Genomic DNA, 12,187 nt, shown 5'->3' with positions numbered 1-12,187 from the left:
GGAGGGATAAATTAGGAGTTTGGGATTAACATATGCTCACTACTATAAATAAAATAGATAACCAACAAGGACCTACTGTATAGCACGGGGAACTATACTCAATATTTTGTAATAACCTGTAAGAGTAAAGAATCTGAAAAAGAAAAAAATATATATACACAGTTTTATATGTATATATAAAACGGAATCATTTTGCTGTACATCTGAAACTAACATGATATTGTAAAACAACTATACTTCAATTAAAAAAAAGAATCTGTATTTTAACATGGTCCCATTTAACTTGGGTGTACACTGAAGTTTGAGAAAGCCTGTTCTAGACAATTTCCACTATTCTTTTCTAAAAATCTGTGTTCCTACAGATAAGGATTTCAGAAATGCTATCTGAGTGTGTTAACACAAATAAATGTGTGGAAAGAGTTCTAGATTGAATGCTTTCACCTGAAACATTAGAAATGGAATTAATAGCAAGTGTCAGTAGTTAGTCTGCTACTACTTTTTGCCCATGAAATGTGACTGGAAGAAATTAAACACCAAACTACTAATACGAAAATATTTTGAAACTCTTAATTCATAAAGTCCTTCTTAGAGTGTGTAACCGTGTCTCATCCTCCCTTGAAAATCCGTCAGGCCCTAAACAACTCCAAGTCTGATTTTTTGCCAAGAACTGGAGATGTTTATATGAACAATGATTAATGTGTTCATGAACATATTGCCATGGAAGATAAGTGGGCTTTTGTTTTTGTTCATGAAATTCTGCTCCAGTGTTCTCTTATCAGCTACAGATCACAGGCCATGGGCACCAAGCCCCCCTCCTGTGGGATGTGACATTGGGGGGTGTTGAACTAAGGCTTGCTGAGATGGGAGACAATCATCTCTGTGACCTTGTCAGCAGCTACAACACCTCAAAGCAGAGCCAGTTTTGAGCAGTTCTGCTTTTTGGCTCCTTGAAAAATTATTACTCTGTGTACATTTGCTATTTGCCTCTTACGGAGAGTAGATCATAAGACTTCTAGGAAGAACACAGTATACATTGCATTTTTGGTGGTCATTTCAATCCACTCTCCATTTCTCTTCAACTTTAATCTTCAAGGTCATTAACTCTTAGACTTGGCAGAAGGTCCTGTGTCAGGGACAGCTGCTTTCTGGCATGGGTTCTGCTATTTTTTTTCTGTAACAGACAGTGTTTTAAAATAACTTTATAAAGCCATTTCACAGGCAGCTGAGGGTTACCAAAGAAGTATGCTATATGCCGTGATCTAGACCAAACACCATGAAAACTACAAATAGGGAGTTTGACTGGTGTTGGCCCCCTCCACCCCAGCACCTTTGTTTATTTCCGGGGAGTCAAGATCAGTTCCTGATTCTGAATGAGACTCCTTCCCCCAACCACTCCCTTCCCTAGACATCAATGATGTAAGCAAGCATCCCTGCTGCCCTTCGTGCGGGATTAAGTTCACCAAGTTTTATACTCTCCTTTCATCAAGATTACTGAAGAACAGCCCACTAGCCCTCTTGACATCTACCCACCACTTTATTTTTTTAAAGGACCAGAACTTGGATCATGGGAGAGCTTATCCTCATGCTGGGGATCCATGCCACATGTACAAAGTAACTCTGGAGGTCCCTGGTTGCACTGGATGTGAAAGGTTGAATTTTGCCACTCTCAATGAACTTAGATGCTAATGGCAAAGACAAAGACCGAGAGCTATTGGCCTAAACCAATCTATAAACCCCTATTTAATGCAAGGAATTTTCAGGGTCAAAGCCGACTGACATGATTAAATCACTCTCTCTTGTCTTCCTCTAGCTCTCCCTAGGGTCTTCTAAACTCCTCTGTCAAAGACAGGGAGAGCTGGGGGCATTGTGCCTTCCCTTTTCAACTAGGCGTACAGATGTACAGATCTGTGGTTAGAGTATAGTTAGGGCAAAGCCAAGAATGCATTTTCAGCCATTTGCTGTGATACAGGCTTTACTTAACTGAGGACACAGTGCACTGGCTGCATCATCTTGCTATGACTGGAGATGCTGAATGGCACTGACCTGCAAACTCCAAAGGAGGAATCATTGCAGATTCCGAGAAACCCTTGAGGAGAGCCAGCTGAAAAGGGAAAGTCAAGGCTGCACTTGCTGACCCGAGTCTCCAGTCTCCTTCGATAAAATCCTAGATGGGTATCATGGTGCCTGGATTACCATGGTGACGGAGGAGGGGAGGATGGGGTTACAGATCGTCCTGGGCACACACCAGAGCTTTCACATACACTGCTCCTAGGACGCCAGGCAGGGTTCACATCATGAGGTCAAAAACCAGCTTGCAAGTTTCTCTGAGTCAGACCTGTCTCTGTTTATGCCACTTGAGGCCTCAAGGGGCCATGGCCCCAAAGAAAGCATGTGTTCAGCAAAGAAGGAGGGAGTTTACAGGGGAGATGGGGAAAGGGCTTCTGGTCATAATAACTGACTACCCAAGAAACACATGCGACACCATGAAATTCGATCATAAAAAAAGAACGTAAATGGATCTGCCTATGTGCTAGCACTTTCTAAGAGGAGAGGAGAGACTCATCTAAATGCTAATTCAACAAAGGGATCGTGAAAGAGGGTGCATTTTGAATCAGGAAAATCTGGATAAGATTAATAGGAACAAGCACAGGCAGAGAGGGGATTGAGGCATGAACAAAAGAGTATATTGTCCATCATGTGTTATCCTGTAAGGTCACTGAACAGTCCCGGACAATTGTGGGGGGGAACTGAAACGACCCAGTAATTGGACAGGGCAGGCAGTAAGGGGACTCTGGAATAAATGATCTTTTTGGGAAGCTGGGCCGTGACAAGAAGAAAAGGTAGACGGGGGTGGTTACTTGAGGAGGAAGGAAAGGAAGGAAGTGGGGAGGGGACACTGGGAAGTTGGACTCAGCAGGATGACACAGGTGGGAGGAAGGAGTCCTCTGTCTCCGTGGATGTGGGATTAGAGAAATGGATGGACACAGCAAACCAAGAGTGCAGGGGAACGGGAACTCGGGTCTCTGTCCCCAAGGACCTCTCCCAAGGAAAGTCAGCAACCAGCTCTTTCGAAAGCAGTCAGATACCCACCAACCAAAGGGATACCGTCAGATTCCCAGTGACCCCTCCCCCAATGATGTACAACACCCATCCCCCCTGACCCATCACAAACTTATCCAACTGCACCGTTATAAGCTTTCACGCTCACAAGACCGTTCCTGCAAGGTTGATCACTGGTCCACCCAAGGTATACACACAAGTCTGTTCTCCAAGTTTGAATCCCTCAGTCTGGCTGACAGCAAACCGTTCTCTGGCTCATTCACTCTGATTTTCAGTTCTTTGTAGCTCAGACACTAATATTTGTATCTCCTTTCAGAATCACAGCAGCAATCACCAAAACACGTATTTTGGTACAAATCAAGTTTCTTCCAAGTCACACTCGAACGACAGACCCAAGAAAAGAGCATCATCAGGGCTTTGCTAGGTGAATTAGTGTTTGCCACCCTTGTCTCCCCCTGGGCTGAAGCACAGAGGGGTGTCCCAGCCAGAGACCTCCCGGCCACTCTCCTCTCTGACACCTGGACGCGCCATATCTTCCAAATCCACCATATCCTCAAATAGGGAGCCAAGGAGCTCCAGGACCCATTGTTCCGTCTAGGAAGCAACAGGCAGCCGACTGGCTGCTCCGACCATCGTGTTGAACGAACTCATGCGGCCACACAGCCCTGACACCAGCTCACAATCCCTGGCTTTTGCAACTCAGAGGCATCCATGAAATTGCTTCAAATAAACAAACAAATACGCAACCCATGGCCAAATGTTTCACAGATAGCTTTGACTTTTGTGAGTACGTATGGAAACTTCTTTCAAACACTCACAAAATCATGGTGATTTTCCTACACTTCCCATGTCCTCCCAAGGGACCATTTACTGGCAGTAAACTCAGGAATGCCTAGAGCTAGCGTGACACATGTACTTTCATTGTCCTTTCTCAGTACACACGGCGGGTTTCTTTAGGGTCAATCTAGTTCACTCCAGACCCTGGGTCTTGTCCACGATCAAATGGCCTGTGTCAGAGGTAACTAAGCACTATCGCCAAGCCTTTCCACTATGCTTCCCAGGAGGAACTTCATGAGGTTAGGGGACAGAAAATCGCCAGCCTGAAGTCACAGTACCAGGGCTGTGTCGGGGCGAGAAAAACTCCCAGGAGCATCTTCACCCAGGTTATTCAGCTCACTGCCCCCCCCCCCCCCCCGTCTTTTTCACTGGGAAGAAACAGCAGCGCCAAGCTTAGTGCCTGGGACCAGTTCAAACTAGGACTTGGGCAGCCTGGACACGTGACAGACACCCAAGAGCAGCAGCTTGGGTCTAAGAAGACGTGACTTCTAGATCCACGAGTGAATAGGGAAAAGCCATCCCACAGCTCTAATCACGATTCCTCAGCTGTGAGGCTGGCATGTGTCATCCAGCTCATGGGGTTGTACATCCCAGCGAGGGGACAGATGTTTGAGCCATGCTTGCCCAATGTCACCCTCTCCTTCTCCACCTGGCAACACCTAATCCTCCTCTGGCATATGGTCCTTCCTCTGCAACGCTTCCTTCCCCCGTTCGTGGAGGGATGAATTCCTTTCCCTTCCTGTTCCCACAGCCTCTGTCGTTAGAGGTGTTGCCTCTACTATACAATCAGCGCTTTAGGTTAAACATCCATATCTGTCTCTCCGGCTCCAGGTACCTAGCCCGTAGGTTAAATGTACATGTGTGTGAGTCTGTTTCTGGCTCTAGGTGGCTTTACATCTAGAAACATCTAGAGCTTTAGGCTGTGTGCCTGTGGGCTTGTTCTCTGCTGCACCCCCATGGCTGGCACTCAGGAGGCTCCATGGACAACGGTGGAATGAACAGCTCAGCTTTCTGAAGACAGGAAGCTTTGTAAAGTCTGGTTCATCTTTAGATTCCCAGAATCTAACATCGTGCTTGGCACTAACAGACACTTGATAGACAGTGATTCTTTTCGTGAATGACGCGTAAATTAATAACCTAATTAAATCATCGGGAAAGACAGAAAGTAAGACTCAGGTGTACATATGATTGATTACATGCTTCTGCTCTGAAAGACTGGCTCTCGTGACAGCTGAGGACCAGCTGTTAGTGTTAGGGGAATGCCTCCTGCTCTGTGCTGTGCCTTGAGGACGGAGAGATTACACTTATGTCCTTCTGTAAACTCGAAACCGGATGGATTCCTTATCGCCAGGCATCCAGGATGCCTTCCTGGCCCATCTGTCTTCGAGAGCAGCTAGTGAAGGGGCTGACCTGCTCATAATCCCGCAGTTCGGGGACTGTTTGCGTGATCTCTGGATGGAACGGTCTGATTCTAGGCGCCAGATCCACAGAGGCAGAATAAGACCGTTTAGAGGGTCCGATCCAAGATCAGCTGTCTTTGTGTCTCGTGACGTAGGTCACGGACCTCACAGGACATCCTGGGATGTCTCTCAATAAAGAGATTACACAGGGGTGTTTTCGTACCTGGCCTAGTTGTAATTCTTTGCGTAGCTTCAGGATATACTGAAGTATTTGGGAAAATAAAAGCTGCACCCCCTGCAGACAAAAGGAAAGACAAAACATGTGAAGGTCTTTTGCTGTGGTTGTTGATCTGATCTCAGCAACAGCACCTAATCTACTTTGCCCCATGACAACCAAGGGAGGTGGCCTCCTAGTACCTGCCACGCCAGACTTCGGGAGAAGGGACTAGCACACAGGTCAGAAACAGATGCTGAAGGTGGAAGAGATGTGACTCTCTCTGTGCCCCACTCGGCATAAGGCGTCTTGTGTTTTGATTTACCGGCTTCCTCCTGAAGCCCATCCGTGGGTCTGCCCATCCCCCTGCAAGCTCATTTTATTAAAACAATTCTATGGTGGGTGTTTTAATTTTCAAATCGTATAAAACCCATAAAACATTTTACAGAGCCTTTGGAAAGGAGCACCAAAGAATAATAAATATTTTGCCAAAGAATATATGGATCTTTTTAAAAATTAATCCGTGTCTCTGTTCAGATGCACATTTTCCCGTTCTCTCCCTCAATCAATTCTCAAATTGTTAGTGGAAGTAATCCTCTTTTCACAGGTCAGTCCGTTTGGAATCTGTTGTCCTGCTTTTCAATTGCTTCTATGTTTAGCAATAGCAAAAATAATGAAGTCAGAGCTTTCCTGACACTTTCATCCTCTGCTAAAAACTTTTTAAATGACTAAGAAGTTATCAGAAAGTGTGTGTATCTCCGAGGCGTTTCCTAAGGCAGGGGAATTACTTTGTCTAAGGTGCTTGCTATTTCTGGCCACAAGGTCATTAATGGGCTGACTGTGTAACCTATATTGAAAAAGTGTATTATTGACTCAAAGCCATTTTTTTAAAATTTCAGATTAAAAGCACAACATTCTGGCTACTGGAGATCAACTAGCAATCCCTTTATAATACTCAAGCCTGACTCACTCACATCATACATTTAAAAATAACAGGGCAAGTCTTTGGAAAATGGCTGTATTCCTATGTGAGGGCTGCTCATGAACTGGCTGGCTTGCCTATGAGGGGTTACTTAAGTCTTTCCAACACTAGATGGTTTTCTCCCTAGCCTGGTGGTGGCAGAGGGTCCCTGCAGGCTGATAACAGTGGGGTGAGCAGCCTGCGGCCATGCTTCTGTAAATGTCTCCATCACCAGGGAGGAAATGGGTGTGACCAGGGCCACATTCATCCACAGAAAGCCCAGCCTCTACTCTCAGCCTTTACTAGGAGGGGAGGGAGCAGGGTTAGCCAGGAAGAAGCATCACGTTAAAACTCTATCAGGCTCAGGCAAAAAAAATAAAATAAAATAGATAAATAAATAAAAGGTAGCATCAATGGTTAGACACAGAATAGCAGGTATTTAGTTAGTCACTAATGTCAAATCTTCCCAAGTCATAACACAGTTTCCCTCACAACAAAAGCTCCCCCAAAGTAACCGGCATTCCCTCCTACGGGCCTTTTTGCAAATGTACGAAGACTGTGCAAGAAGATTCAAGTCAAGTTGAATGGCCTAAAACTTTACCAAAAAGGAAAAAGTAAAACCCCTGCTTGTCCTAGTAAACATTCCTTTAAGAATGAAAATTTTAAAAGGAAAAAAAAGAAAAAAGGAGCATGCTAAGGGCCCCTTCACATGGAACATGCTTTTAGTTTCTACAGTCAGCACAGGGCATACTTGAGGACTAACAACAGCAGACTGTGACCCAGCCAATGTGAGCTGAGGCTATGGCTGAAGGCTGATTCTGCACATCTCCTGGTGCAAAGAAATCCTCTGACTGGCAAGGGAAGCGGGGGAGTGTTCAGAGACCAAAGAGTGCCTCCTGCCTTGAGGCCGTGGTACCGCCAACACAGAGCCTCAACCTACCAGGGACCCCTCAACCATCCACCTCTGACTTCCGCCTTCCTGATGCACTGACTGTCCCACGTTCTACCTGTAAAGCATGCAACCTGTAAACAAAACCCTACACTTGTCCTGGGGGGAAGGGGCAGGGCCAGCATTACCTGTGTTTCTAGCATGCATTAACCGTGGAGAGTTTTGTAAGGCTTTATCAACATCATCTGAAGTCAAATGTGGAAGAGGTGCTACAAAACAAAACAAAAAGCAACATCCAAATGAAAAAAGAGAGAGAGAATTCCCTTCCTTGAAAAAAAAAGAAGAAAAAGAAGGAAAACATTCACCCCACTCCCCATCCTGTTATCATGGGCTGCTTGGGAATCTCTCCATGGCCCTGCTACTGGTTAGCATGTTAAAACCTAGATGGGGATCCATATGGAGTTCAGGGAAGAAGTGGTTGGGATGCCAAGCAAAGCATTTACACCAAAGAGTTCACACCACCCACTGTTGCACTATCTCTACTATCTCCTTCTGATCATGCTTGACATTTGAAATATTAAAGCATGCAGCAGACTCTGTGGATTCATGCCTCTCATTGCCAAGACGCCATTCCCATTGTGACAGGCTAAGCCACATCTCAAGATACCAAGTGAAAATGTTCCTCATTTTGTGTTCGAGTGGGATACGAAGGGGAGCTTGCTTTGGCTTTAGGGAAGATACACTCCACAATTCCCATCAAGTAGGAGCCTTTCCATAATGTTTATTTCTATTTGGGCATCATGGAGATGAAATAATGTGTGACCAGATAAAGCTCTGTTTCCCTTTGGCATGTGATCTTCCTGGTTGGGGGACCCTGAAGGAGGCAGCTGAATGCTAGTTGACTTTGCCGCTTTCGTAAAAGCGCTGACTACTTCTCACTACGCAATAAGTCATCACTTATAAGCATTCTCTCAGATACTAGTGGGAATCGGGTTAGGGCAGCAAGATGCTGCCGGCAACTGGGCTGAACCCTCGCATCTTACGTTAACAAGGACCTCTCGACAGTGCTCTCTGTGGGAGCGGGGACTGCCTTACTCTCTCTGAGGTAGTGGAGATGCGACAGAAGGATGTCAGCGTTGTAGCTTGGGGTGAGCCTCTGAAAGTCGTCTTTGGTCATCTTGCACAGCTCCTTCCCGTCAATATTCTGGAACAATAGGATGTCGACGTCCGGAAGGCCATATTCTTTCACTGCCCACTCCAGCCACTGCCGGACATGGTCCGTACTCCATAGCATAGGATCTGAAACGGGATGGAAGCATATTTGGTCAACTCCTGAAGACAAATTTCTGGGGTAGAGCCATATCCCAGGTGGGATCTCCCACCAGCCATAGCTTTCCAGAGCATCCCCTCCCTCTCTTGCAGAAGCACAGCCTCAAGCCAGGCTCAGGGACCAGTCCGAGGAGAATGTCTGAGGAAGACCAACTGACTCACAGTCAGAGACCACTGTCTTTAAAGTGAATTGTTCTGGAAGTTTAGGATTATTCACACCACCTGCCCTTCTGTTGCTCATATAATCTAAAGTTTCCTGTAGGGATGGGATTTTCTTTTTATTAGTTTCTTTTAATTTTTATTTATTCATATAAAAATATGTGTATGTGTGAATATATATATATATATATGAATCACACTGCTGTATACCTGAAACTAACACAACATTGTAAATCAACTATACTTCAATTTAAAAAAGAATGGGAAAAAATGAATAAGAATAAATGAAAACTTTCTTTCCTCAGAAAACTACTGGTATCTTTATATGAAATAAGAGCAACACATATCAGGAAGATGTTAATTACAGATTACCAAAAAAAAAAAAATCCCATACAGTATTTGTCTGAAATACTGAAAGATATTGACCACAGAATTGGAGATGATGTGTAGGTCAGCCAGAACCCTAGCACTTCCCAGGAGCTAGTGTTTCTAAGAGAGAGCCGTCAGTTACACGCTTTTCCTGCAGAGAACTTGGTTTTGCAACTAACTCACACCTGCAGGAGGCAAGCTCGCTGGGGGGCTTTCACATTCCGCAGCTGGGGCACAAACACCCCACAGGATGCAGGCAGTGTCATCACGCTGCTGCCACATATGGGAGGAGAACCCTGTATGACCAGGAGAGCAAGTCTCTGGGGAAAAGGAGCAGGTGATCCCCAACGGAAACACAAGTTGGGACCACCCCACACAAACAGCCTGGGTGGAGGGGTGCCCAGGGCGCCTCGCCAGCAGACGGGGCTCCTCCCTGGGGTCCCTGAGCACAGAAAGACACCTGGGCAAAGGAGTAGGAGCCCAGAGTCCTGATCCCAGGGTCTCTCAACGCTGCAGCCTCCAGAGGCTGCTTCTCCTTTCTGTGTCTGTTTCCAACGTGAAATGAAAGCCTTGGTCTGGGTCCTCTGGACAGGCTCGTAGAGGGCAGGTGTGCCACGATACTCAGATCATCGTGAGTGAAAATATCTGCTGGGGGAAATACATCACCCTTTTGAATTGCTTTCTAGCTAATAGTTTTAGAAGCTTGTTTGGTCTTACTAATGTTTCAGGCTGCTCAAGAATGGGCATTCGATGTGCTGTTGGGATACATTTTCGGTTTCCAGAGTCAGTGGCAGTAACAGTGAGAAACAGCCAGACAGTCACAGTCACCAGAATTCTCCTCCCTTTCTCCCTCCCTCCCATCCTTCCTTCTTTCCTTTCTTTTTCTTTCTTACTCTCTTTCTGCCTCCCCCTCCCTCCCTTATTTTGTCCATTCCCTACTTTTTCATATCTTTTTTAATAGAAGGAAATTCTTTCAACCCCAATAGAATCCATCCCTAACCCATTCCCCTCCTGGACACTCCAGGAGGAACCACTAACCTGAAATGATACATGCATCATCCCTATACATATCTGAATACATTTACCATATCCACTGTACATATATTGTTGTGTGCCTTTAAGCTAACATAAATGGTATCTGATTTGCTTTTGGCGTTCGGCACTGTATTTTCAAGATGTGTCCAAGTCAATCCATGGAGGTATATTTCATCATTTAATCTGCTCTCGGATATCCCCACCCCCACCCCCCACAAATATACCCCACTTACTTATCAATGAAGACCCCTGTGTCTCCCTCCCCACCCACATGTGAAGCAATCTGCATTGGTCCACAGCCTGGGTTCCAATAAAAAACTACTGATGCCTGGTCTCACCCACAAAGATTCTGAGTTAATTCTGCTGGAGGGCAGCCTGGGCATCAGGGTTGTTAAAAGCTGTCCAGGTAATTCTAAAGTGGTTCAGACCATCTACCCTGGGGCTTCACTACTCAGACTGTGGTCGTGGGATCTAGCAGCCTTGGCCTCCCCTGGGACCTAATTAGAAATGCAGAATCCCAGGTGCTGCCACATGCCTGCCGAATCAGAGTCTATATTTTCATAGGATTCTCAGCTGATCTGTGTGCCCATTAAGCTTGAGAAAGTGCTGGCCTAGGTGAGGACCTAGATGTAGAATTGCTGGCCATAGGGCCCATGTGTAGAAGCTATAAACTAAGAACTCTGGTTCTGCTACGAAGCACAGAACATCTACAAAAGCTCAAATGGCAGTGTTGACAGAAAGCTGTGCATATTCCTTTGTAATCCAAACACATGGAAACATTTTGTTAGCCTGTGAAAACCGAATGTGTATTGGGAATGTTAACTCTGTCCAAGTCACTGAAGTTCAGATGGCTCTTTGCCATTGGGTCAGCATTCTGCTTTCAGGGATAAAATGTTCTGAACTCCAGAATGTTTCCATAGAAAGTCTTTCTTTTCCTTTTTCTCATGGTATGTCATGACTCCTCATTATTCAGGAACAGATCATATATTGGTATTAGGATGCCCTGAATTCAAGTCCTCTTTCCTTGGTTCTGTGCAGAGGACAGTTAAACGGCCCTCTCAGAGAGAAGACCCTCCCTTCCACAGGGGTCCCCAAGCCATTTCCTATAAATTCCACCACTAGATATTAGCCAAACTCTTCTTTTTGTTTTGTTTTGCATTTAACAACCTGGAAGGACTATGTTTTGGTGTAACTACTTCCTAGAAATCAGTTCATTCTAGGAAGGCATTTTCTTCTCTTAATGGTAGAAACAGATATTCTAAAAATGATACATAAAGATCTTCCTGAAAGTTCCTGGGTTCATGTTAAAACGGTCAAATGACGTCTTAGGAAGATAGCCAAAAAAAGAAGTCCAATCTCTCCAGCATCCCTTGGTGTGCCTGTTAATTGGTTTCCCTCGCTAAGCCCAAGGTTGTAATGGCTCATTCAATTTTCGTTTAAGGGAATCACATGCAAGACCCCAGAGACCAATTCCTCCTTGACCTGCCCTGTTATAATCCCTAAATTCTCACTTTGGATTGGTCAAATGGCCATTCTCTTGTACTGCTGGAGTGAGCTGTAAATTGCTACAACCTTTCCAATGAACAATTCGGCAATACATTTCAAATGCCTTTTAAAAAACTATGTGTATAGTCTCTAAACTAAAAATTCCACTTCTAGAAATTTATCCTTAGGAAATCGTAGAGGAAGTGCGCAATGATTTATTTTCAAGGATGTTCTTTGTAGTGTTGTTTATAATAGCAAAACACTGGAAACACCCTAAATGTCCCAGAGAAAGAGAACTAGTTAAGTTGTTGTACATTTAGGAACAGTCCTGTGATATTTAGAAACTAAAAATTACACTGCTGAATGTAGTTATTGATATGAAAACTGTTCAAAATAGATTAAATTTAAACGTTTGAAACATTATGGTAGATTATATTTTGCAAAGAAAT

At 44.8% G+C, this 12,187-nt stretch overlaps 1 protein-coding gene across 4 annotated transcripts in view; it reads right to left on the bottom strand.

Moving 5' to 3' along the window:
- ERG (ETS transcription factor ERG) overlaps positions 1–12,187 on the bottom strand; it is a 276,764-nt gene that overhangs the window by 13,920 nt on the left and 250,657 nt on the right. For 3 of the 4 annotated variants that reach the window (XM_060010298.1, XM_060010300.1, XM_060010301.1), the window contains 3 exons: positions 8,457–8,660; positions 7,550–7,630; positions 5,521–5,592 (listed from right to left, as the gene is read on the bottom strand). In XM_060010298.1, coding sequence (XP_059866281.1) covers positions 5,521–5,592; positions 7,550–7,630; positions 8,457–8,660 — 357 coding nt within the window. The remainder of the gene's footprint in view (positions 1–5,520; positions 5,593–7,549; positions 7,631–8,456; positions 8,661–12,187) is intronic. The other variant, XM_060010302.1, reaches the window with a different exon arrangement.

This window comes from Delphinus delphis, chromosome 4, assembly GCF_949987515.2.
Source record: "Delphinus delphis chromosome 4, mDelDel1.2, whole genome shotgun sequence".
NCBI classification, from domain to species: domain Eukaryota; kingdom Metazoa; phylum Chordata; class Mammalia; order Artiodactyla; family Delphinidae; genus Delphinus; species Delphinus delphis.
Note: the sequence above shows the minus strand (reverse complement) of the source record. Positions and strands in the feature narration are given on the sequence as shown.